Here is a 26,194-nt window from a genome sequence, read left to right on the forward strand (position 1 = left end):
GCTCGTAACACGCTCATATAAAATATTAGCGCAGCTGATGGTTTCTCAAGTCCATGCATTGTGTGAGCCTTTGCTCCTTCTACGTTGTCTCCTTATTCCTCTGAGCCATGGTTCTGATCCCTGGCTGCACATAGGAACCCTGGGGGTGGGGTGGGGGAGCTTTGAAAAACCTCACTGCTTGAGCTACGCCCCAGGCCAGGAGCCTCAGAAACTCCAGCGAGTTTTAAAACTTCCCGAGTGATCCCACACACAGTCAGGCTGAGCTCCCCTGGACCATTGCTCTCTACCCTCTCTCCCTGGCATGAATAGTAATTCCTCCCTTGTCAGAGTGACTGTGGAAGACTTTTATTTTTTGACTCTTTATGAGTAAGAAAGCCCCAAAGTCTTCTCTTAACCAAACATCTGCGTTAGTGGCTTCACATAGGTAAGACCAAAGGAGAGTTTAAATTCACCAGTTTCGTGTCCCATGGATGGGTTGATTGTTGGGTGGAGTCAGGCAGCTCTGGGTTTGACTTCGGCCTCCACTATTAATGGGCTGGGTGACCTGGGGTGATGATTTCACTACTTGAAACTTAATATCCTCTTTTTTTAAAAAAATTAACATATAATGTATTATTTGCTTCGGGGTACAGGTCTGTGAATCATCAGTCTTACACAATTCACAGCACTCACCATAGCACATACCTCCCCAATGTCCATCCCCCAGCCACCCCATCCCTCCCCCTCCTCCCAGTAATCCTCAGTTTGTTTCCTGAGATGAAGAGTCTCTTACAGTTTGTCTCCCTCCCGGTTCCCTTCTTGTCTCATTTCCCTCCCTTTCCTCCAGGATTCCCGGTCCTGTCTCTCAAATTCCTCATATCAGGGAGATCATATGATAATTGTCTTTCTCTGATTGACTTATTTTGCTTAGCATAACACCCCCTAGTACCCTCTTCTTGCAACAGAGACAACAGAGCCTTGCTCACAAGGCAGAAGGGAGGGGCATTTGGTAAAGGACTTAGCCTAGTGCCCAATACATTTACCGTAAATGTTCTAGTACGCATGCCTTTGATCTGCTGGCTATGGTTGGGGGACAGTAATAACAGTAAGCCCTCTCAAACGGTGGAATGCCTCCTCCTAGCAGCCCAGCCCTCCACCACAGATAAGAAGCAGCAAACCCCTGTCTGCATCAAGCCAACAGATAGGACTCACAGACGCAGTGGGGCAGGCGTGACGTCCAGATGGGCGTGCCAGTCTCGCGGCTGTAGCAGGTCAGAAGAGAGCTCCCTTCCAGCACAAAGCCTGGGTTGCATGTGTATTGGATGGTGGTGCCCACCAGCAGCACGGGATCTGAAATTAAGCGGGTCGAGTGGTCCACTTCCCCGGGGTCGGTGCAGTACATAACTATGGACGAAATCAGACCAAGAGGGTGTTAGGATGCTTGATGATCACAGGTTTGCTGAGAACTACAGAATGATCTGGGAAGTTTTCCAACTTAGTTCTTCTCCTGTTTGGAAGCTGCGTCTGAGCTCATCGAAGGTGGCTAGAGAAGAGGACGGGATGAAAGAGACCTGAATTTAATTCCACGTATGGGAAGTAGCCTGAAGAAATGTTTGCGTCTGGACCCAAAGACCTACGTACAAGGTTGTTCACTGCACAATTATTTGTAATGGTAAAAAACAAAACAACAGCAACAACAACAAAAACGGAAAAAAAAGAAACAATGCAAGGGAAGAGTTAAATGTGGAACAGCTATTCTATGAAATCCTGAGCACCCACCGAAGACAGCAAAGTGAGGGGGGCCTTCCCTGCTTTCTTTGTGGTGCCTGAATCTAGTAAAACAAGCATCCATTACTTTTCAATTAAAAAATCAATGCACATAAAGGGAAAACAGTAAGCCAATTAAAATTAAGCCAATTAAAAAAAGAATGAAGTATGCCGTGTGTGTGATATGAAAAAGTATCTGGATTTCTGAGTTGAGAAAACAGCAGTGGTAAAATATCCTTATCTATGGCTGTTTCTGTATGAGTATCTCCGTGTCTTTATATGTACGATTCACATTCACACATCGATGTGTGTATGTGTAACACACAATGCATTGCAACAACGCAGAACAAACTTTTAAGAGTGGTGTCATTTCCGGAGAGGAAGATCATGAGGGGTTTTCACTCTGTACTTTCTAATTTTACTGCTGCTTGAGTTCTGTAAGTAAACCGCTTCGACTTGTGTCATGGGAAGATATGTTTATGTGCATCTTTTGACGTCAAGAGTGTCATTGAATGAATCACTGGAATGAATGAATGAAAGGCATTGGTGACCCCCAGGGATTTCTGGGGGAGACCCCACTGGCCTCAGGATGTTCTGCTGTTCTTATTCCACTAGAAGAGAAGCCACTGAGGCAGGTTGGTGGGTCTCTGTCTTAGATGCACAACAACAGGCAACCGGCAAAGGAACATAAACGCTGATATCCAGAAGGGGCCCAGTGCAAATTCACTTGCTCTAATTTGGGTCTTTTCCTGGCAAAGAGTGAGGCAGCTGAAGAGTTTCCCAGAGGGAGCTAGTTTATGTCCCCTCCAAGCTTTTAGAACTCATTACCACAATATATATCATCATTTTTTTAAACACTTTAAAAAGCACCATTATCATTATTCTTTTATTTACTTATTTTTTTAAGTAGGCTCTATGCTCAGCCTGGAGCCCAACAAGGGGCTTGAACTCATGATCCTGAGATCACAACCTGAGCTCAGATCAAGAGTTGGATGCTTAACCGACTGAGCCATCCAGGGGTCCCTAAAAAGATCATGATTATTAAAAATTTTGAAAAATCATTATTATTCAAAAGGTTTAAAAATCTTCTTTCAAAAAATTTAAAAGCTGTTCTTACTCAAAAAATTTCAAAAGTCATTATTCAAAATATTTAAAAATCATTATTGTTCAAAAATTTAAAAGTCATTACGAAGACACGTTATGTTTAAAACATTTTATAAAGTAATGATGGGGCTCCGTTGGGTGAGCGCCTGACTTTTGGTTTCGACTCAGGTCGTGATCTCAGGGTCGTGAGATCGAGCCCCGCATTGGGCTCCGTGCTCCGTGTAGAGTCAGTGCTCAGTCTGCTTGTCCCTCTCCCTGTGTTCCTCCTGCTCGCGCTCTCTTTCTCTCTACCTCTCTAAAATAGATAAATACAATCTTGGGAGAAAAAAAAGCAATGATGGTGTAGATCATGTTAATGTGTCTGCGATGGGTCTCGCCACCCCATGGTGCTTCTCATTGTTGTTTTTTTTATTTTCCATCATTATAAACACACACACACACACACATACACCACATCCTGTTATGGAACAAGCAGATGTTTTTGTAGCCAATTTTGAGGATTTTTCTTTTTCATGTTTCCCCCCGTGATAATTAATTTTCTTTGCCATTGGAATATTTGTGACAGGGATTGAGTATAACCCCCCTCTTCCCCAATACCCTCTTTCTCTGCTGACACTTAGTATTTCTTATCCTGCAGCCTGTCACTCGAGGCAGGCCAAGCAGGTCTACCAAAATCCCCAAGGAGTCCCAGCAAGACAGATGCAGAATGGAGGCTTGTGTAGGAGGAGGTAGGAAGCAAATGGTTAGCGGGAAGAGGCCAGCCTCAAATTTAGCTCCTCTCCCACCTCTGCTAAAATTCAGTATAGAAACCAGAAGCACCTCCTTTTTCTGACACTGTTCAAGACACCAGATGGAGCTATAATGGGCGGTACCTGGCCTGCATGCCTGAGCGCAGCAGGCAGAAGGCGCCAGGAGGCTGGGATTGGTACTCTCTGGGTGAAGCCGGTTACCTGTGATAGGGGTTTCTAACTGGGGCCCCAAAGCCCAACTTAGATTGGTCTTGAGTGGTTACTACCGGTGTTTTAATGATGTATTTGAATGATCATTTCACACAGGCTTCACTGCAGTCTATGCCATTCCCTATTGTCTCTCCCTCAGCCTAGTTCCTTCATTTACATTAACCGCCAGGCTTCTGGAGGCCCCTGAGTCTGACATTCCTGACTTAGAACTCCAAAAGGACATTTGTGAGCAGCTCGGGCCAGCTGGTGGAATAGGAGGGAGGAAGATTCTACATGAAGGGATTCCATTGCATCTACATGAAAAATACTCCATGGGAGGGATTTACCACCCGCTGGCCCAGAGGAAGAAAACAAGATGACTCTTACTTTTCTCACAAAATGGGGGGTCGCTGCTCCAGCTGAGGTCCCACTGGCAGGTGAGGGTGTCGCTCCCCACTATGTCGTAGCCCGGGTCACACTGGTAGGTGATTCTGGCTCCTCTCACAAGCTCCGTATGAGAAGTGGTTTTCCAGCCGTTCTGGATCTCTGGTAAGTCTGAGCAGGAATCATTCCTTGACACCTCTTTAAAACAAAAACATTGTCCTTAGATGAGTGGGGGCCCTTTCTGTGTGGGGTTCCCTTTACAGATGTCAGAGGAAGGAGCAAACAGAAGAAAAAGTCTCCAGAAATAAGTGACACACTTTGAAATTCCTTAAAGCCCAAGAACTCTGCTGTATGAAATTTTATGATAAGCTCTTCCTGTGGGCCCCTGAACTTGCCAGGTTCAGTTTGACAACGTCAATGTAGGATTTGGGGAGACACGGAACCCTAGCCCTGCCACTTACTAGCATTGTGGCTTAGGGGACAACCCCTTCTCTCTGTCTCAGGTCCTCACCTTTCATGACGCCGACCCCACCCTGTTATTCTTACCTCCTGGAATTCACATTCTTGTGTACTCCCTGCAGTGCCCAGCAGGGCCAACGTATGCGTGTAGGCAATGAACAGGCTGTTGAAGAAGCCACGGTGTGTGGCTCTGGAGGCCAGGCCATAAGAGACACTGAGAGGCTCTCCTCTTGCTTTCTGGAGAGAGCAACTGGCACACTGTGAGGCTGTTCAGGCAGCCCTCTGGAGCAATCCACATAGAGAGAATCCAAGACCTCTTGCCAACAGCTGGCATTGACTTGTGAGCCACATGAGGAAGCCATTTTGGAAACAGAGGCTCCAGCCCCAGTCAAGCCCTCGAATGAACACAACCCAGGCTGACATCATGACTGCAGAGTCATCATGACAAATGCCAAGTCAGAACCATCTGGCATGAGATCCTGAATTCCGGACCCACCGAAAGTGTGTGATCGTAAATGTGCCTTGTAGGGCACCTGGATGACTCAGTCGGTTAGGTGTCTGTCTTCAGCTGAGGTCATGATCTCTAAGTCCTGGGATCAAGCCCCAAGTCGGGCTCCCTGCTCAGCGGGGAGTCTGCTTCCCCCTCTCCCCCTGCCCCTCCACCCCACCCCCTGCCTCTGCTCATGCTCTCTCTCTCTCCCAAATAAATAAATAAATAAAATCTTTAAAAAATGTGCATTGCTAATTTGGGGGGGGGATATTTTGTTAGGCAGCAATAGTAGCTAACACACTCAGCCTCATCCTAAGAATGTCTGAAAATTCAGGGGTTTGATGAATTTGTAATATATGGTTTTGTGATACAGATTTAGACAAACACTCAACTGTTGAAATAAAAATAATTATTGGTGCATTCTTTAAATCATGTTGCATAACATCTGTGAACATTAACCACACTCCAAAATAAGTTATACACAGCTCAGTATCACAGATTGGAACAATCCTGCCTTCCTTCTTGCAAATCCTCATTACTAAGGGAACAATGCAAAGCCCACTATTACTATTCTTGCATCCAAGTGCCCACTGCACAGATTTTGAGAAGAGAGCTAATTAGGCTGTATAATTAATCTGCAGTTCTTATGTACTTCTGGGGAAAGCCAAGCACCTTCCCTGTCTGCAGGAAAGTCATTCTGAGAAACAAGCAATGGCTTTTCCTGGGATTTCATCATGATTTTATTTGGGGAACGGTGATCTCAGGGGTGTCTACAAGAAGAAGGGGAGAGGGAAATGGCTTCTGGAATTGCTTCATGGGGAACAGGGACCTCTATTTTTAGGCCTTTGAAAAATCAGCCAAGCCCTGGATTTAGGACACGGCTGCAAATGCTCAAACTGTGTTTGAAAGGAGGAGAAACAGGGGTAGATACTGGGTATGGGGTCTGCCTTGTGCCAAATGCTTCGAGACTGAGAAAGGTTTGCTGGTCTGATTTTTCAGTTTGAGCCAGCATGGTGACATGCTCCCGTGGGACCTCCCATCTCCTCTATGACATTCATCACATTCCTGATGATCGAGTTGGGGACACTATGACTCAGATCTTGGCCCCACTGTTTACTAATTCAGTGGCCTTGCCCAAGTTAGACGGTCTTCCTGTTCTTCAGCTCCTAGACTCTACCCCCAGAGAGTCTGATTCAGGAGTCTGTATGTTTAGCTAGCACCCTGGATGGAGGTTCTGGCTCACTGCCCTCGTGGGCCCTTAACTTTGTGAAGAATGAGAGAGCTGGCCTAGGAGTTGGAGGACTTCCCTTCTGGTCGTTGTTTTAGAAGCTGTGTGACTCCAGTCATGTTGATAAGCATCTCTGAGCCTCATTGTCCTCAATTGTAGAACTGAGACAAGAATCATGACCCTGTCTATTGCTGAGGGCAATGTGAAAACTAATCAATGTGCACTATATGACGCTTAGGTGAGTTCTATATGGATTCATTCATTTGTTCGACTAACATTTTGTAAGAACTTACTATATGTCAGGCACTAGGAATATGGGGATCTGAAGTCATGTTCCCAGTCTCATGGTCAAGATTAGCATCAGGGTCCAACTTTTGGGTAAAAGACATACCTATATGCACTGAGTACATGCCGCCATTTGCCAGTCTCATGGTCAAGATCGGCAACCTGGTCTAACTCTTGGGCAAAAGAAATACTCAAATGCACTGAGTACATGCTGCCATTTACTGGTCTTATGCTCATGGCAGGCATCATCCTAGGCACCACGTCATTTGATTGGAGTTGACCTACAATATGGAGCTTACTTCTTATCCTAGGATTAGAGGAATAAGTACAGAAGTGACTAATATCTCTTTGAAAAACACTGCTTACTCAGCTCTGCTTTTTTATTCTCTTGCCTCCATGCCCTTGGCCACAGACACTGATGAGGAGAATGGTTCTTTGCTTCTGTCTAGGTAAAGCAGAATTATGGGAGGTCAGAATGAGGTAAGCCCAGAATGTTCCTGTGGAAGGTTTACCAGCAGTCCTAGCAGATTAGTCTTGGCCACGTTGCAGAGTAAGGTGCTGGCCCTGAGATCATTTTAGGAGCTTCTGAAATCTCTAGATGACCATAAAACCCCCTGACCCTTCCATGTGATCCCTCTTCTCAATGAAAATTGCATCTACATCTGGTTAAATCTAGACCTGGGATAGCAACTACCTCTCCCATGCCACAGCAGACATCACTAGTCAATCATGTCACTCTCCCTCCACGGACCTCGGGCATGGACGCTTCAGAATTATTTTCAACATGGATAATCACAAGGAATTGATTGGCATCAGAATGAAATACAGAAGCCTACCTGCCTTCCCTGTGAAATTGAGTGTGTGTTTCTTTGACAGAAATAAGAACAGGATTGTTCTCATTGTATGTCGCCTACATTTGCCCATATTAGCTAGGCTATGTATCCCTGGAACCCTGAAACCGCCTCCCCCACTTTCACCAGCCAGAGAAATAAAGGCAGGGAGAGCGGTCCATTCATGCCTGGCTCCTGGTGCCTAGTGCAGGGGCTGGCACATGTGCAGAGACTCTTGTGGACCAAACACTGTAGAAAGTGGAGATAATGCATTTGAGGATGAAAGAAAATAATATATGGAAGAGTTCCTGCCAATTTCATATTGTCACACATATCTTAACTGTCAGCTTCAGTGAAGAGGGACTCCTCCTCTTCATGACGGCGCCACACTGAACGTTGGCCAGACTTCTGGGTTAACCTTGGGTGGCCTTGGATAGGGTCAGATTTCCACCACTGAGCTGAATGGGGTTTCAGAAGACTGACTTAGACACCAGAGGAGACAAATTAAAAAACTATGACCTCATCTTCCAACTGGGAAGCGGGGGGTAGGGGAATGAGGAGAAGAGAAGTTTAAGGAGAGAGACTGAAGCCAAGTCACCAGAAACTCTCCCTCCAAAGGCAGCTGACTCTGGATGGTGCCTCGTCTGGGCAGCCAGCACAAGCCGTTCCCCAGTGTCCAGGGCCCTGCCCAGTAAAGAGTGGGCAACCCGCAGAAAGTAGCAGCAGTAACACTCTGAAAACACTTAGCAGCACAATCAAGGTGGAAAAGGCCTCCGAGAAACATGAAAAAGATCAACACTTGTGTCTGTCCCTCTGAGAGGTGTACGCAGAGCGGGCAGGGATGAGAAACATCTAACAACTGGAAACAAACACACAAAAAAGGCAGGGGACTTCTTTTCACATGCATCTGGCTCTTTGAGATAGCCAAAGGTCAGAGAGGGGGCTTGTGTTTTAGAGGCAAGAGGTGGGACACAGAGAATACTTCAAAATAGAGATGGATGCCAGGGGGGGAGAAGGAATCACAGACGGAGACTCTGACTCAAGCCAGATGGTTTTTGATGGTGGGCGTGATAGTGGGGAGACTTGGCAGAATGAAACCCTTTCTTTCCCCCACCTTTCCATCCTGGAAATCAAGATGTCTGCCTCATTCCGGGGTGACCCAAGCAAGTTCTCTGATTGCTGTGTGAATCCTGCCCATTGAAATGCTCAGCATGTAATCACCCACCATCCTGGATGCCAAGAGGTGAGATCTTAAGTACCCCCTTGTGTCTCCCAAGTTCTCTGCTGTTGCCAAGAATATCAGGGGTAGAGAAACACTAAGAACCAGGGGAGCCAGGAAGCCCAGGTATGAGCCTCATTGCCTGGCCCTGAGAAGCAAGTCCTTTATCCTCGGTGGCCCAGGGCTGCTTCTGCTGTGAAGTGACAGGGTTGGAGTAGGAGCTCTGTCAGTTCAAATCCTTCCTGGGGCTGAGATTAGTGGAACTTCACAGCCATCCCCGGACTGCTGGCGGCAGAAGTTGGGTGGTGGTGGGGTGTGGGGGTAGGGAGAGAAGGACTTCTGTTTGGGCCATGTTAAATCTGAGATGCTGGTTAGACATGCAAGAAGGTAGCTTCAGGGAGTTAGGTGGACAGTTCATGGAAAAGGTCAAGGTTGGAAGTACAAATTAGGGGCAATAGAACACAGAGAGGCATTGTATAGAACCTTGGGACTGGATGACAGTGTATGGGGGATGAGTCTAGATGGACAGAGGACAGGTCTCAGTGTGGTGCTTGAGACCCTCCAGTGTTCTGAGGAGGGTGACAGAGCCAGCAGTGAAGAAGAGGGGGTCACAGATGAGGAATGAGGAGGGAAGGCTGTGGATGGAAGAAACGGTAAGAAGAGGTGTTGGATGGCTAAGTGTGAACTTGGCTTGAACTTTATAGCAGTTTTTTTGGGTTTTGTTTCTGCTTTAATGTGAGAGTGAGAGAAATGGTTTGGAAGCCCCATTGAAGAGCAAGGAAGATACCTCTTGCCTCTCTGGGCCTTATTTACAGGGGGTGGGAGAGAATGCATGGTCTCCATTGGATGGGGCTGCAGCGGAAGAAGAGCCCTTAGGGAAAGCCCAACTTCTGGTCAGGCAAGATGGCGGAGATGCTGTTTTGAGAAGTTGCAAATGCAGGAGAGTGTGCTGATGGTTTAGGATCCCTGCTGACTACAAGGGAAACACCACGAATCTGAAAGTCATGAGGCATCGTCTACTAGGTCCTGATATCGAGCCTCTGGAGCAGCTATCAGTTTTTTCCATTTTACAGATGACCAAAAGGAGGCTCAGAGAAGTCGAGTGACTTGCCTAAGATCACACAGCCATTGACAGCAATACTAAAACTCAAACCCTATTGTTTCCAACCAGTGAGCCCAAATGCCTAAAAACTACACATATTTTCTGTGCCAATATATTAAAAGATCCATGTAACACAGAACCCCCCAAAAGACATATCTAGAAGAAACCATCTAACCACACACATACTCACGCACACACAAAATTACTGGAGGAGACACTTACCTATGTAGTTCATGATAAATCCCTGGCCCTTCCCAAAGATGAGGCCAGCAGGGTCTGAGTGGAACTGGATAGTTAAGTCTGGTGTGGACGAGTACAGCTTCTGGGGACCACTGTTTCCAAGATACTGCCCCAAGATGTGAGGCATGACCTCATCGCCGTCATAGATAGTCAGGATGTCACTGTTGCTCAGGTTCAGGCTAGAGCAGTGGGGCAGACAAAAGAAGAGGGGTCTTGTGAGACACAGTTATGGACATTCAACAAGCCTTTGATTTATTTTTTTCAGGCAACATACTCAGCAGCAAGCTCCAGGCTAGGTAGGAACTGGGGGTAAGGTAGGCAGAGACCACAGGTGTGAACAGGACACGCTGATCCTGTCCGAGAGCATGCATGGCGCCTGGGTTTGGGGAGGGACTCACATGGGAGATGGTTCCCTGCAAGAAGCTCATTGCACAGTGGAATGCTGAATTGTAAGAGACCTGCGTTCAGTGCCAGTGAAGCTGAGTGCTGGGCATTGGGCTATCTGCCAGGGGTGTGGCATGAGTTTTCCATTCTTCTCAGAAGCAGAACAAGTTGACTGCCTCCTAATTAGAACCTGCATCTCCATATCGGGTGAAATGAGCCTTCGAATCATTATGTGGCAAAGTCCTCAAAATCAGACCTGGTATCTGTGATGTTCAGGGAATGGGGCGGAGGGAGGGACGGAGGCACCTTATTCCTGAAAGAGGCCCAAGCCGGCTATCAGTATTCATAACATGAATGCAGGAATGCAGACAAGCACCTTGACACTAAATAACAGGACAGCAATACATAGTTAATAATCCAGAAAGCACTTTTGCGTGCAGCGGACACATGTGTTATGGGAGGTGTGCTGGATAAAACTGGATCTCTGATTGAAAGAATGCCAGGTACCTCAGCGTTGGTTGAGGACAGATGTTAACTCATGTCTCTTTTTCCTTCCATTCTCCTCCTTACCTTCTCTCTTACATCTTCCACTTTTTCTTGTGTCCCTCTCCCTAATATTTTTGAACACCTAGCTGCTAAGCTTGGGTCAGAGGACACAAGAGTCACAGAGCAGTGGTGGATTTAGACTATGAAACCAGGGATTGTGGTGGCAGTTATCACCCAGGTGAGTGCAGAGAGAGAGGAGACTGGGTGGCATCCTGGAGGCCTCCCTGGAGGAGGTGATGCTTGTTTCAGACCATCAGGAAAGATTAGAGGGCTATAAGGTTGATAAGCAGGGAGGGTGGTGAGAAGGCAAAGTACAGGTAGAAGGAGATAGGGAACAAGATCATGGCTCCTGAAAGAATTTGCCCAGTGGTCAAGTGTCCCCTAGCTGTGGGTATAGACACAGAAGCCTGGAGGGCTGTAGCAGACAGACAGTGCCTGAAGAGAGGGGCATTCCAGGAAATGGTCCCCAGCAAAGTTCCTAGAAAATGATGCAGAGTATAGACAGCCCTCCCTCCTGACAGCATCACCCAGCACCCCAGCATCACCCAGCAGTGTTCCCCTTCCACAGTCTGGGAGGCCAGAGGAGCGGTGGAAACTGCACAAGCCAGTGCTTCCTTCTGGTAGTAAGAACAAAGCAACAGAAAGACAAGGAACATTTGTGGAAGGGCACACAGGGCAGGGGATGAATTGTATTCACAGTGATGTCCTCCCCAGCACATCTCACATTCCTCCTGTAAGGTCGTCCCAAGGGCTGGCTTAGGGAGATTCCAACTGCCCCCAAGACCGCCATCAGCTTCCCTTGCACCACCCCCAAAACACCCTCTTCTAACAAAAGCTGTCCATGTGTGGCTTCCAGAAAAAGCCTGTAGAGTCATATCCTCTGCCAGTTTCCAGCGAGGGCTCCAGCCTATAAACCCTATTGCACTGAAATTCTGGAGTTGCCACCTTCCCTTGCATGCCATAGGTGCTCCTATGAGTCTCTTTGATAGCAAAAACGGTGTGGTTGATGTCAGCTCTTGACCTGTGTTAGGGAAGAGCCTCTTAACTCTAAGAACTGTGAAAACATCAGTGGTTCACAAAAGCGTTGGATTAGGCTAGTGTGAAACATGGTAGATCGCCAATATTTATTCCTTAAGCTGACTTCACAGCTGATATGCTGTTAACAGTGAGTTCCAGAGAGTCTGCAACTTGGCTTTCCTCTATCACTCATTTCAATGATCTAAATGTGGCAGAAGCATCTTCAAGGGGCAAATAGCTTTCATTTGAAAACGCTAGCATGGTTCTTTGTGCTTTGTAAAGTGGGAAGCAGCAGAGTGCACTGCCTTGGAAAGCAGTAAGCTTTGGTTGGTTTCTTGGCTCTGATACTTGCACGGAGGGCACCAGTTTCTTTGAAGTTCCTAGACTGTGAGTTTCCAGTCTATGTCACGGGCTGCCGGAGTGAGGTAAGGCATCCCAGAAATCTGGGATCGAACATCAAATGCACTGACAGCAACTGAGCAAATGCGGTCAAGTCATTTGAATGTGACGTCCTGTCACCGTGTCATTATGAATGTCACCATCACCACCAACATCACCACCCCACCACCATCATCATCCTCACCAGCATCACTGTCGTCATGGTCGCCAAGATCATGCTCCCTTTAGACAAATGTTTACCCCAAATGACATCCGATGACTTCCATTAGTGGTTTGCAACAGGGGTGGTTTTGTCCCCCGGGAGACAGTGAGCAATGTCTAGAGACACGGTTTTCCCAACTGTGGAGGGGAGTGCCACTGGGGAGGCGATGACAGGGGTACTGTTAAACATCCGACACGACACAAGGTAGCCTCCCACAACCAAGAATTATCTTGTCGAAAATGTCAATTGCGCTAAGGTTGAGAAACATTAACTTATGTGAATGCCTTTTGTAAACTGTGCGCAAGAGACCATTCACTGCAACATCTATTGTCCTGGGATTTCAGCAGAAGTCCCCTAAGCTAAGAATAAGCAAAGAGCATAAGAAGAAAGCATTCCTACTTTTTTAAAAAAGCTGTTGACTGAAATTGGGTCCTCCAGAAGCTGAGCTGAGCAAAGAGGAGTGTCTCTTGGCGTCTGGCGGATCTGGAAGGCCACCCCAGGCAGCACGGGGAGTAAGAGAGATAGGAGGAAACGAAAGAGCCAATGCGTGGTCATTGGTGGGAGACTTCCACTGCGGGCACTGGGCTCAATTGTGCAGGAATGGTGTAGAACGTGCCTTGGGGGAGAGGGAACTGGGAATTTATCCTCCACCCCCACTCCTCATTGGTTGAGGGCTGCTCTTAGGGGTACCAAGCCCCCAGCACTTCTGGGTTTCTCATGAGGTGCTTGCAGTAGGAAGGCATGGTGGGTACACAGTGGCAGGTGCGGCAGGGCTCAGATAGGGCCCCGGGGGCACCTGTTATCACATCAATGTATCTCTTTCAGTCTAAACCCATCCTCCCCTATCTCTAGCTTGCAGAAGGCAGAGAATTTATTGGGTCATGGAGGAAGCATGTAGGAAGGAGTGACTCAGAGAGAGCATCACTTGGGAAGAGGAATGGGGGGAGAGGAGAAAGTGTATTGCCCTCCCCTTAAGCCAGGTAAGGAGGGATTCGAGGTCACTCTTGGTGGTATAGCAGGTGTCTCTGGGGTTTGGGGAACAGTGACTGCTTTTGACGCTCCCCAAGAGAAGAGTAATGACAAAAGTCACGCCAGAGATGTCTGCCTGCCTTGGGGCAGAGCCAAGAGAGAAAGAGGCATTGGAAGTCAGTTGCCTGTTGTTGGTAAGAGTGGACAGAATATTCACATTTTCCGGGGCCAGATATGGACCTTGAAGATAGGAGTCTCTATGGGTCTCCTTAAAAGTGTTCCCCATCCTGGGGCACCTGGGTGGCTCAGTGGGTTAAAGCCTCTGCCTTCGGCTCAGGTCATGATCCCAGGGTCCTGGGATCAAGCCCCACATCGGGCTCTCTGCTCGGCAGGGAGCCTGCTTCCCCTCCTCTCTCTCTGCCTGCCTCTCTGCCTACTTGTGATCTCTCTCTCTCTGTCAAATAAATAAATAAATAAAATCTTTAAAAAAAAAAAAAGTGTTCCCCATCCTGGAAGGATGATAGGGTCCAGCAGGAGGGAAAGCCAAGAGCAGCCAGACTCAGGAGGCTTTGTCTTCATCAAGTTCCCCATAACAGAGGAAACCCCTGGCATTCTGTATCTTCCGTAGCAGGATGAGGCTGTCCGGTCAGGCTTTTTTACGAGAAGGAAGCAGCCCACCCAGCCCCTTCCCACCGCAGAATTCCCAGCCCCAGGAACCCTGTGGAGGGCACAGGAAGTTTGAAAATGAATGAGGTTCAGGGGTTCTATGATTAGTAGACTGACCCACACTTGTTATGACCAGAAGACCTAAAAGAATGAAGCTTCCACCCTGAGAAGTGCCAACAAACAAACAAAAAACCCCCCCAAACAAAACAAAACAAAACCAAAAAACCCCCAAACAAACCATGAATGAAGGAACAGCGTAAGAATAAGATTATCCTCTGCCGAATCCTTCTGGATCCACGTTTTTGATGGACGGGTTCCACCAATATATGTGAATGCTGGTAATTGATCTCCTGCCCACCCCAAAAGACAAGCGTGCATTTCACCCGCCGTCCAGGCTGTCTATACACCAGGGGCATCCAGGGTCCCTGTGCTGGACCGTCCTCAGCAGCCGAGGTGAAAATGCAGACTTAGCAGCCCAGAGACTGGCCTGGGGCAGAGCAGGAGCTTTCCACTGAGGACCTGAGTGATATGTCAGCCAGAGACCATCCAGGGAGGTGCTGAGAAATCAGGATGTCAGCGTGACTACAGGACAAATGAGAGGAGGAGAGGTGCCCGCAGGTAGGTGGGTTCGATGGGACTGGAATTGTTCTAGCAGGTGCCCCTCAGGGAGGATGCCACAGGGCCAGCCCCTGACTGCTCCAGCCCCTCTCTGCTGCCAGAGGGCGAGGCTTTCCTGGAGCTCCTACCAGGAGACCTCAGCTTCTGGGTCTCCTTCTTGCCCTGTTTCCTCAGCTGCCGCCTTTAGGTTCTCTCCATCCTTTTTCAGTTGAACTGTGGGACACCACCTCCTTGCCTGGCCCCAGTCCCTCTCCTCAGCAGCCAGATGAGTCTTTCCAAAACATTAATCTGGCCCCCTCATGGAGCAGATGAATGGAGAAACAAAATGCGGTGTATCCTTACAATGGGCTATCGTTCAGCTGTGAATAGGAACGAAGCACGGACCCATGATATATCGGGCGCGAACCTGACTTCCCGCCGAGTGAAAGAATCCTATCACAGAAGACCACAAGGTGCATGATTGCATTGTGAAGAAATATCCAAAATAAGTAAAGCCATAGAGACAGAAAGCAGCTTGGTGGTTTCCAAGGGCTGGGAGGAATGGAGACCGCTGGCTTAACAGGAGTGGGGTTTGTTTCGGGGAGGATGAGAGTGCTTTAAAACTGGACGGGGTGTTGATTGCACAACACTGTGAGGGTACTAAGTGCCACTGAGCTGTAGAAGTTAAATTGGTTAAGGGCACATTATGCAAATTTTCAATTACAAAAACACTGCCCCTCATATCGGGGTTAAGTGCAAACTTTTGGCCCTAGCTTCAGGGTTTCCCTGTACCTATTAGCTGCATCCCCTTACCTCCTCACAGTTTCATTCCTCACTATGCCTTTCAACCCCGGTATTTTACACTCCAGCCAGGATCAAAGACTCGTCAGTCTCTCCAAGGTATGCGGAAGCACCTGCAAGGCTTTCCACAGGCTATTGTCCCCTCTAGCCCGAATCCTAATTTAGCCTTGCCGCTGTAGACCTGGGTAACTCCTGCCCCCTCATCCCCATCACGGTCTTCTGTGATTTACTCCTGCACGGAGCCCCCACTTCCCCGTCTGAGTCTGGGCTAGGGCCCCTTCTGGGCTCACCCCTCCTACGGAGCTCAGCACTCCGCGCTCCAATGGTCTGGAGCATCCGCACCAGACCAGAAGCTCCCTGAGGCAGGGGCAGATCTGTCCGGCTCCCTGCTCTCTGCTCGGCACCATGCTGAGCATGTGTTGGATGAATCAGCACCAGCCCAGGGGCAGGTGTCTGGATCTGAGCCTCAGCTAGCACCCAGGGTGGGCTATAGCTCTGACCCCATCTCCACCTGGAACCTTGACCCCAAGTGGACTTACTTGCATCAACTGTGGGATCAACCCTCTCGTTCAGGCTGCTTTCAGTGCTTGCCTCCATGGGTTAACTGGGAAGTTCTGTAAGACTGAACTGATTGCTTACATCCTCCTTTCTTTCCTGATATGCTCATTTCCAGAATCAAGCTTGGCACCATGACACCCCTACATTGCCTGATAAGTCACTCCAATGCCAGCCCATGACTTGACTGGCTAGGGTGTAGCTCCTTCTCCCTCCCAACCTTGACCCTGCTCCAGACATGTCCTGCAGCCCCTTTCAGGGTCTGAGCAGCCATCTGTGGGCACACTATCCAATGCTCCCACTTCTGGTGTCCCCTGCCACCTCCTTCTTGTTTCTGGGCCAGATCTCTGAGAAAAGATCTCCCAAGATCCTCAGTTAGCTTTTGAATAACAACAGAGTCTTAAGCACTCAAACAACAACTTACACTCTAAGACTTAGGCTCACACCCATCTTCTAGATCAGGAAACTGAGGCTCAACTGGGAGAAACCACTTGCCCAAGATCACAAAAGAATCAGGCCCAGGACTCTAACCTGAGGTGTGTTGGATGCCAAAGCCTGAGATGGGAACCACTATTTTACATGATGTCCCGTGAAAGTCACATGTACATGTCTCCAAAAAGTGACGAGGGACTCCTGGGTGGCTCAGTCGGTTGAGCATGGGACTCTCGATTTTGGCTCAGGTCACAATCTCAGGGTTGGGGGTTCGAGCCCAGCATCTGGCTCTGCTCTCAGCGGGGAGCCTGCTTGAGATTTGCTCCCTCCCTCCGCCCTTCCCCACTAAGTAAAGAAATAAAATATTAAAAAAAAAAGTGTGACTAGCATCAGTCAGAAAGTGTGAAAAACATTACAAACAAAATCTGCAGCATGAGGAAGCCCCATCTCAAGGCCCCCAGCCTCCTGCTGTGCCTTATGTTCTCATGACAACATCACTAAAGTCCACTCGATTAGACCAGTCATTTCAACTTTGGTTTTCCTGCCAAGGTAATATTTCTTCTTTACATATTCCCTGTGTTGAAAGACTGTCTCCTAAACATTTTACATTTCCTGGTATCAAATCTGCCTCGTTTTCTTGTCATTATTGATGGTGTATAATCGAGTATGTAATAAAACCAGTGTTAAACTGATGACTTTAGTCATGGGGGGGCACTTTATTTTGGTAGATAGAAAGTTTCTGTTACATTTTTTAGTATACTTCAAAAGAATCTGGGCACCCCGCTGGCTCAGTTGATGGAACATGTTACTCTTGATCCCCGGTTTGTGGGTTCAAGCCTCACATTGGGTACAGAGATTACTTAAAAAGTAAAATCTTAAAAAAAAAAAGAAGAGTCTGGGAAGGGTGCATAAGAAACTCTAGTCACCGTGGTTGCCTCTAGGGAGGGGCACAGGAGAGGAGGTTGTTGGCTGTGGAAACAAGGGAAACGTAATTTTCACAGTAGATTCTTCTGTATGTTTTGGCTTTTGAATCGTGTGAATATATTACTTCTTCAAAAAGGATAAAAATCGCTCAAGGGATCCCCATTATTGTTTTCGGTAGGGTCTAGAGAGCCAAAGAGCTTAGGGTAGGATACAAATTTGATTCTGACACAGATTAGCAAACCCTTCTCTGGTGAAGTCATTCTTCTCATGGCCAGCAGAGGGCAGTGTATGCTTAAGCATGGTGTACACTGCCATTCGGGGGCCGCAGGTGCCCCCATGGGGGAAGGTGGTAGGTGAGTTTTGTAACTGCAGTTAATATTCTACAGAGGATGTAGAAAGAAATGATGAGCAAGCCACCTTGCTTTTCTTTATTCCTTTTTAAACAAATGGCTGACCCTTGCTTGGAAATCTTGCCTTTAAAAGGCTTTCCCCAGGGGCATTCACGAGATGATTTTAGCTAGACAAACGTATTTGAAAATGTCTAATGGTTATGTATTTATTTAAATGTGAATTAGAAAAAATATATAAATATACGGTCTGCACATCAAACTTCTAATTTCATGGACATTATTTTGCTTAGAGTAAGCCAAGTGAGAAAGCAAGCCAATTTATATGCAGTTTAAGGGGGAAAAAAAATCAGAAGTCACCGGTGATGGAACAGGGCTGTGGAAAAAGCAAAACGAAGCCCACAGAATCAAGTCCAGTTTCTTAGCCTTCCTGGACTTCCTGAGGGCCCGCCGTCGGGGCCCCAGACCGCTTCTGGCGTCTCAAACGTCTTCCTACCCCTTGCAACCCCTAGACCTGCTCAGCCTGTGCTGGTCCCTTCAACCAGAATAAAGGGATCTCACCTCTCTGCCTGACAACATTTTATGAATCCCACGAGTTCCCCAGGTGCTCCCCACCCCACCCTGCATTTACAGCCCTATGATAATGAGCCAAGTTTTCCATAAGGCTTTCGGCATTCCAGGAGCTCTACCAACCACTTCACACACCATTTCTATCCTCAGACAAAGCCTGTAAATACTACTATCTTCACCCATGTCACAGAGAAGCAAACTGAGGCACCCAGCGGTGAAGAAAATACTGCAGCTGGAGCAGCGGGTCGTACAGAACAGCCAGAGTCCAAACCTATGGCAGAACCTGCCAGCTCCCACACCAGATTGTCCAAACTCCCTGAAACCACATGCTCTTTTATTTTAGGGTTTTATTTATTTATTTGAGAGAGAAACAAGCAGATTCCCTGCTGAGCAGGGAACTGGACTCGAGGCTCCATTCCAGGACCCTGGGATCATGACCTGAGCCAAAGGTAGATGCTTAACCGACTGAGCCACCCAGACGCCCCCTCTCCATGCCTCTCCTGTATCCCTGGAGCCCAGCACAGGGCTTGGCGCAGGTGATATAAGTGTCATTTACATGGATGAATGATGGTGACTTTTTCCTCCATTTTCCAGATAGGCAAACTGAGGCTCAGAGGGCTTAAATGACTTTAAGAAGACACTGTGTTGCAATTAAGACAGGACCTCCATGGGACCATAGAGATGCTGGTTAAATAAACCATAGGATTTAAATAAGGTGGTAGAGAGAGACCCCAGAACCCATAAATGCAGGGTTAGGTGCATTAAAATTTCTAAAAAGACCTGTCCAGAGTTCCTTTGTGTCCATTTCTCATCAGATCCCCTTAACCACAAAGCGATGTCATGAATCCCATTTTACAGAGGAGTAAATGGAGTCTAGAAAGGCTCAGGTCCCAAGGCCTCTGTGCTCCTTCATGATGCCGCACGGCCAACACTGACAGCTCTCGGCACTGTGGAATTTCTGAGGATCCCTGTGGCCCAGTGCTCATTTGGTTTCAATTAAATTTGATAAAATGGCAGAAAGAACAAGAAACCATGCCAGCTCCAGGGAGGACATAAAAGACCAAACTTTCTGGCTCCCAGGAAGGACACCTGAATGCATTAAAAAATGCAGTTTTCCTACTGCCTTTTTTGTGCTTCCTCTCTCCCAAGACATTCACCAAGCATCCATCTAGGTCAGGTTCAGAACCCAGCCTTGGCCGGTGGGTCTCAGTTCGGGCTGCACATGACAGTCTCCGGGGAGATTTAAACCATCCACATGGTGCTTAGGCTGCACCCCAAATCACTCAGACCCTCGGCATCTCGGGAGGTAGGCCCCAGGGTCAATGTCTCTCAAGATTCTCCAAGAGGTTGCACCAGCAGCCAGGACCCAAGGGGACTGCTATGCTGTGGTTTCAGTGTGGAGGAGACTCAGACTCTGTTCTCCACCACCTTCCCTCTCTTCTCTGGTTTCTCCCCGTCTCCACCAATTCCCCCTTTCCTCCCCAAAGAGAAAGAGAAGAATGAGACTCCTGTGCTGGACATGCCTTTCCTCTGGGACCACTCCTGGACCGATCTGCTTCTCATTTCCACATCGCTGGCTGGGGCCATCTCTGAATGCAGCACGCAAGGCTTTGTCAAGGTCAATGACAAGACAATTCACACCCAGCCTCGTGGACCCGGAGAAAACCCACCAGCTCCTGGCTGGTTTGTCTACGAAAAAGGTCAGTCCTTAACAACCTTGGTGATCTTGCTCTGTCTTGAGAGACAGTGCCAAGAGAATGGGCTCTGGTTCAAACCCTCGAAGTGCTGATTTCTAGCTGCGTGACCCGAGATAGTGGCTTAACCTCCCGAGCCTCAGTGTCCTCCCATGTAAGATGGGGATAATATAGTGGAGAGCAGTAAAGGAGGCAATGAGGCCCAGGAATTTGATTGAAAGGCCATCTTTGGCCTTTAAATGAATATTTGTAATGAATGACACAGTCCTGCAAAGGGACGAGGGAGAGAGGTAGCCTGGTGTGGCAGCAAAGCCCCGGTATCAGGAGATCGCGCCCAGAGCCACCCCCTCTGCGACTTCTCTGCTCTGTGACTATGGATGAGTCTCCTACCCAACCTGGGCCTCAGTTCCCCCAGGTGACAATCTCAGAATCCATGAACTGTAAAAAAAATGTATTAACAATGGCCACAATCTCCTCATGCCTCAGGCTTTCATTCTATTCGGAAGGCTGGACCCAACACTTCCCCCTTCCCCTTTCAGCAGCAATGAAGGCATCACGATAGGGTTCAGGGACAGGTCTCAGACATAGGTTGGTGAAGCCTGGGCTTTTGGGGACCTAAGTGGGACCACAGACAGATCTGTGGCCCTGCCATGACTTTCCTGTGTGGAGATACCCACACCTCTTCCTCTTTCTGGAAAGGAGTTTCTCCAAATATATGAAATTAGTGGGTGGGCTCTGAGGTCTTCTCCATTAGGACCTCTAAATCAGGGCCCAATTGGTGACCCTGAGAGACCACCATTAAAGCATAATTAAAGCATAATTAGGGGCGGACTGGGATTTCTGGTGTGTGTGTTTGTGTGTGTGAATGTGTGTTTGTCGTCTGTGTGTTGCTGTGTGGTGTGTGTGTGTGGTGTGTGCATGGTACGTGTGTGGTGTGTACATGGCATGTCTGTATGGTGTGTGTGATATGTATGTGGTGTGTGTGTGTGGTGTGTGTATAGTGTGTGTGTGTATGTGGTGTGTGTGTGGTGTGTGTATGGTGTGTATATAGTGTGCAATGTGTATATGGTGTGTGTGGTGTGTAAGTGGCATGTGTGTGGCATCCGTATGGTGTGTGTGGTATGTATGTGGTATATATGTGTGGTGTGTGTATAGTGTGTGTGTATATGTGGTGTGTGTGGTGTGTGTGTGGTGTGTGTGATGTGTGTGTGTGCGTTTTGTGTGGTGGTGTATGGTATGCAGTGTGTATATGGTGTGTGTAGTGTGTGTTCAGTGTGTATATGGTGTGTGTGATGTGTGTGGTGGGTGTGTGTGCAGTGTGTATGTGGTGTGTGTGGTTTGTGTATGGTGTGTACAGTGTGTGCGCAGTGTATATATGGTATGAGTGGTGTGTGTGTGGTGTGCATTGTGTGTGTGAGTATGTATGGTGTGTGTGGTGTGTGGGATGCGTATGTGGTATCTGTGTGTGTATGGTGTATGTGGTGTGTGTATGTATGCTGTGTGTGTGTATGCTGTGCAGTGTGTGTGTGTTTATAGTGTATGTGTGTGTGGTGTGCATGTTATGACATGCACGTGAAGTGTGTGGTATATGCACTCAGGGCTGGTGGATGCCCGTGCACATGCGCACATACACACACACACACACACACACACAGACACAGGGTGGTAGGGGCCTGCGTTCTGCGTGGCCGGAGGAAGATGTTACCGAGCTGTCCCCAGCAGGAACTGACAGCTGCTAGACGTGTCCCTGTCATTCCAAATCCCCATCCCAGCACACACACAGAAGGCGTCACTCGCGGAGCCAGGGGTGGCCCGGCTGGGCTGTCACAGCGCCCTGAGGAAGCCAGTGCGGGCGGGGGGCGCGTGGGCTGTGCGCAGGAAGCCTCCTCCAGGACAAAACCCCGAGGGCTCACCCGAGCTCTCCTGGGAGGCACCAGGAGGGCATCCAGCGGCTTCCCCCCGGCCACGGCCATCGGGGGACCACAGTCAGGGCCACCGGCCGCACTCACTGTCCACACCGCAGCACTGACTGCGCCACTGGCCTGTTCAGAACCCTCAAGGGCTGCCGGCTGCTGTCAGGATCACGTTGTTTCCATGCCGAGAGGGGATGTGGCCCACGGGCTTAGTGTCAGACAGCCCAGTCTCAACTCTGGAAACCCACGTCCAGCTGGCCAGCTTCCGAGAGCCCCTCTGAGCATCTCTGTCTTCCTCAGTGACACGGGGGACCTCATTGCACGAACTCCTTGGTTGCTCTGAGATTTAAGTAAGCTGACCCAGGGACTGTGCCCACGGAGAGCCTGGCTTGGGGGAAGGGCTTGATCCGCGGGAGTTGTTATCGCCGGGCCTCAGGTCTTGGGTGATCTAGTGCCATAAGCAGCCCCACCATGCGCCCTCAATAAACTCCACTGAACAATAAGTGTGCGAGGCCACCGCATGTCAGGGCTTCATAAAACAAGTGGCTGCATCTCCCCAGGGTATCAGATTTAATTGCATGCAAACGCCCTGAGCTCCTAGGTGTGCACTGGCAAGGCCCTCGGCCCAGCTCAGAAGGGGTGTGGGTCCACTCCCACAGCTTCTCTCACCAAGACCAGGGCTGGGAAGAGCGTGGAGGGGCTGAGGGGAAGGACACAGGCAGGTGGTGGGGAATGCCACCACTGACCATGCCCATCCCCGGAGAGGGGGAGCAATCAGGTGGACGCCTGCCTGGGTAGCACTTTCCATGAACGCTCTTGATACCTCAATGTCACACCAAATACCAAGATCAGGGTCCATTAATCCTTGTGAGTGCATGGGGGTGTGTGTGTGTTTGCATAACGGAGCTCAGTGTGTGTACCTGCCAGGAGAAAGGATTCACCATGATTATCCCCATCAGAGCTGCCAATTACATCGTTCAGTGTGTGTAATGTACCAGCTTCTTGCCAAGGGTTTCAGCCTCTCAGACTCAAAGAAGTGGGTACTATTATGATCCTCATTTTAAAGATAGGAATCTAGAGATTCAGAGAAGTAGAGTGGCTTTTCCAAGGTCACACAGCTGGTAAGTGGAAGAACTGGGACATGAACCCAAGAGTTCCTACCACAAGCAAAGGCCTTTTCCTCTCTCCTACATGTTGGAGGTGTCGTGTAGAGAATGAAACATTCCCAGAGCCTTCTAAATTCCAGGTACCTTGGGGCGCCTGGGTGGCTCAGTCGGTTCAGCATCTGCCTTTGGCTCAGGTCATGATCCTGAGGTCCTGGGATCATTCTCTGTGTTGGGCTCCCAGCTTGTGGGGAGCCTGTTTCTCCCTCTCTTCCACACTCATGCCTCCCCCCTCTCTCCCTCCCTCCCTCAAATAAATAAATAAAATCTTAAAAAAAATAAATTCTAGGTACCAGGCGCTAAGTGCCAATCTTATCTCCTTCACTTCCTAGAGGTGGGATCGTAGGCCAGTTCCTCACCTCTCTGAGCTTTGGATTCCTTCCATAAAATGGGGATGGTGAGGGCCACCCCATAGGACTGCCGTGTACAGTGATGTCATTAGGAGCTTTGGACGGGGAACTGGGAGACCTGAGTTCTGACCCTCACTCTTCCCTGGCGGAGGTGGCTTGAGTGCAAACATCATTTCAAAGCTCTGTCCCTCCCTGTGTTCATGCTCTTTGCAGCAAGGCTTCAAGGCACCTGCCGTCAAGAGGTGGAGTGTTTCTCCACCCTTTGATGTGGGCTGGCCCTTGCTCTGTGACTTGCCATAGCCAATTTCTAGGCTCAAGAGGTCTTGCATGCTGCTTCTCATTGTCTTGGAACCTGGGCTGGCCACCAGGGGAAGAAGCCTGAGCTAGCTATTGGAAGACAGAGCAGGGAGCAGGGAAGCCATCTCTAGGCCTGCCCAGCCCTCTACTGGCCAACCCACCCCAAACATATAAGAAAGACAAGCCACAATTTACAGAACCTACCTACCCAACCCATCGCTGCCCAGAGATGCCCACATGAGCCAGCCAAGAACAGAACCGGCTTGCTGACCTGTAGACTCGTAAGAAATGATACAAGCTTGCTGTTTGATGCTGGTGAGTTCAGGGGTCATTTGTTAGGCAGCAATAGCTGACTGATAGAGTAACCTTGGGACAGTCTCTTCTGATTTCCAGGCCTCAGTTTCTTTATCTGCAACAGGATGGGATTTGGGCTCTGGGAACTTTGCTGTTCTTGGATTCCTTACAACTTTTGGCCCTGAGGAAATCCCATCTCCCTCCACTAACGGACTGAAGGTTTTTATTTCTACTGGGGCCATTGCTCCCATGCTTTCTGCTGGACATCTGTGCTCCTGGGGTCAATGCGGCCCTTGACTGCTGACCCTTCTTTCTTGCCTGGATCTCAAGCTGAATTCTTGCTGCCCAAAGCAGCAACATCCCTATTTTAAGGACTGTAGTATCTGGATAAGGCACTTAATTTTTAGGGCTTAGAATTAACTTAGCACAGATCAGGTTGGCAGTAGCTGAAGAGAAATATTCCATGGCTATCAATCATATGGTTACTGGGCTTTGTTATTAGGTCCTTTTATTTTCTGGTTAGAGAACCGTGTTGGGACCCATAAACAGGGAGAGATTTGGGGCTGGGCTCTGGAGCAGAGTCAGAGAAAGCAAGCTGGATGGAGCGGGGTGACACTTTTTTCTTCCAGAGATGTATGGTTGCAATAGGTCCCCAGAAATGGGTGTGGGATAGGGTGGGGGAGGCACCTCTCTGAGCCTTAGTTTCTCCTTCTGTAAGATGGGGCAAGGCATTTCTCCCTTGTGGAGCACCTCATTACTATTTATTGCAGGGTTATAACACTGGCTTTGGTCAAGGAGATCTGAGTTCAAGTCCCAATTCGATCCCTCCCCAGCTGTGTCCTCAAGCAATTTTGTCTCTCTCAGCCTTAGTTCCCTTATCAGTAAAAAGGGATGGCCACGGGGCACCTAGATGGCTCAGTCAGTTAAGCATCTCTGCCTTTGGCTCAGGTCGTGATCTCAGGGTCCTGGGATCGAGCCATGTGTTGGGCTCCTTGCTCAGCAGGAAGTCAGCTTGTCTATCTGCCCCTCCCCCGCTCATGCTCTCTCTTTCAAATAAATAAATAAAATCTTTAGAAAAAAATAAAAGGTGGGGAGTGCTTGGGTTACTCAGTCGGTTAAGCATCTGCCTTCAGCTCAGGTCATGATCCCAGAGCCCTGGGGTCGAGCCCCTCATCGGGCTCCCTGCTCCACGGGGAGCCTGCTTCTCCCTCTCCTTCTGCCACTCTCTCTATCTCTTCACTATCTCTTTCTCTCACAAATAAATGAAATCTTAAAAAAAAAAGAAAAAAGGGATGGAAAACTTCTGTGACATCACATAGCTGTCCTGGTAGGAGTGAAATGATTTAATATGGGGAAACAGGCAACTGGCTGGGTGAGTGTAAGACATTTTTCATATGGTGTCATCATCAATGAAATGACGCATGCCAAGTACTGAGCATAAAAGGTGGCAGTAAGGGGTGAAAGTGGGGTTGACTGTGGTTATTTGCTGACTTTGTGTCAGAAGCTCATCATCTCACACAACAGATGTCTGTTGAGCACCTGCTGTATGCCTGGCGGGGAATAGCCACCTGCCATCACCTGACCGAGGCCACGGAGCTAGTGGGGTAACAGAGCCCCGATTTAAATGTACCCCTTTCGGACTCTAGCAGCTGTTCTGTCTCCCTGTCATGTGGCACTTTCAGGACTATGACTGACTGCTGTGCTCATCATCTGCAGCCATGCTTAAGTAGTTTCTCGGGTCCCAGTTCTGACTTGCTGTGTGACACTAGGAGGTAACTTCCCCTCTCTGGGCCCCTCCCAGCTCTTCCATTCTACAATGGTTTCACCAATAAATACTCAGTTCTTTTATTTTCCTTTCTATGCTTTATCTTGAGAGAGAGAGGGAGAAGGAGGAAGAAAAAGAGAGAAAGAGAGAGAGAGATTTCAGAAACTCTTACGGGTAAGCCGATGGAGCTAAGAGGTACATAGTGGGTTGAGGAATAGGCATTTGGGGTATGAAGGAGGTTTAGCCTGGGGGGTCCTGGCTTGTTTTAAGATTACACTCCCCCT

General features: G+C 48.6%; 1 protein-coding gene across 6 annotated transcripts in view; it reads right to left on the reverse strand.

The window, feature by feature from the left end:
• SEZ6L (seizure related 6 homolog like) overlaps positions 1-26,194 on the reverse strand; it is a gene marked incomplete at its 5' end in the record, with an annotated part of 182,790 nt that overhangs the window by 20,005 nt on the left and 136,591 nt on the right. For 5 of the 6 annotated variants that reach the window (XM_080820998.1, XM_080820996.1, XM_080820995.1 and 2 more), the window contains 3 exons: positions 1,192-1,383; positions 4,176-4,370; positions 10,008-10,204. In XM_080820998.1, the coding sequence (XP_080677124.1) occupies positions 1,192-1,383; positions 4,176-4,370; positions 10,008-10,204 (584 nt within the window). The remainder of the gene's footprint in view (positions 1-1,191; positions 1,384-4,175; positions 4,371-10,007; positions 10,205-26,194) is intronic. The other variant, XM_080820997.1, reaches the window with a different exon arrangement.

This window comes from Martes martes (genome assembly GCF_963455335.1).
Source record: "Martes martes genome assembly, chromosome: 13".
Lineage (NCBI taxonomy): Eukaryota > Metazoa > Chordata > Mammalia > Carnivora > Mustelidae > Martes > Martes martes.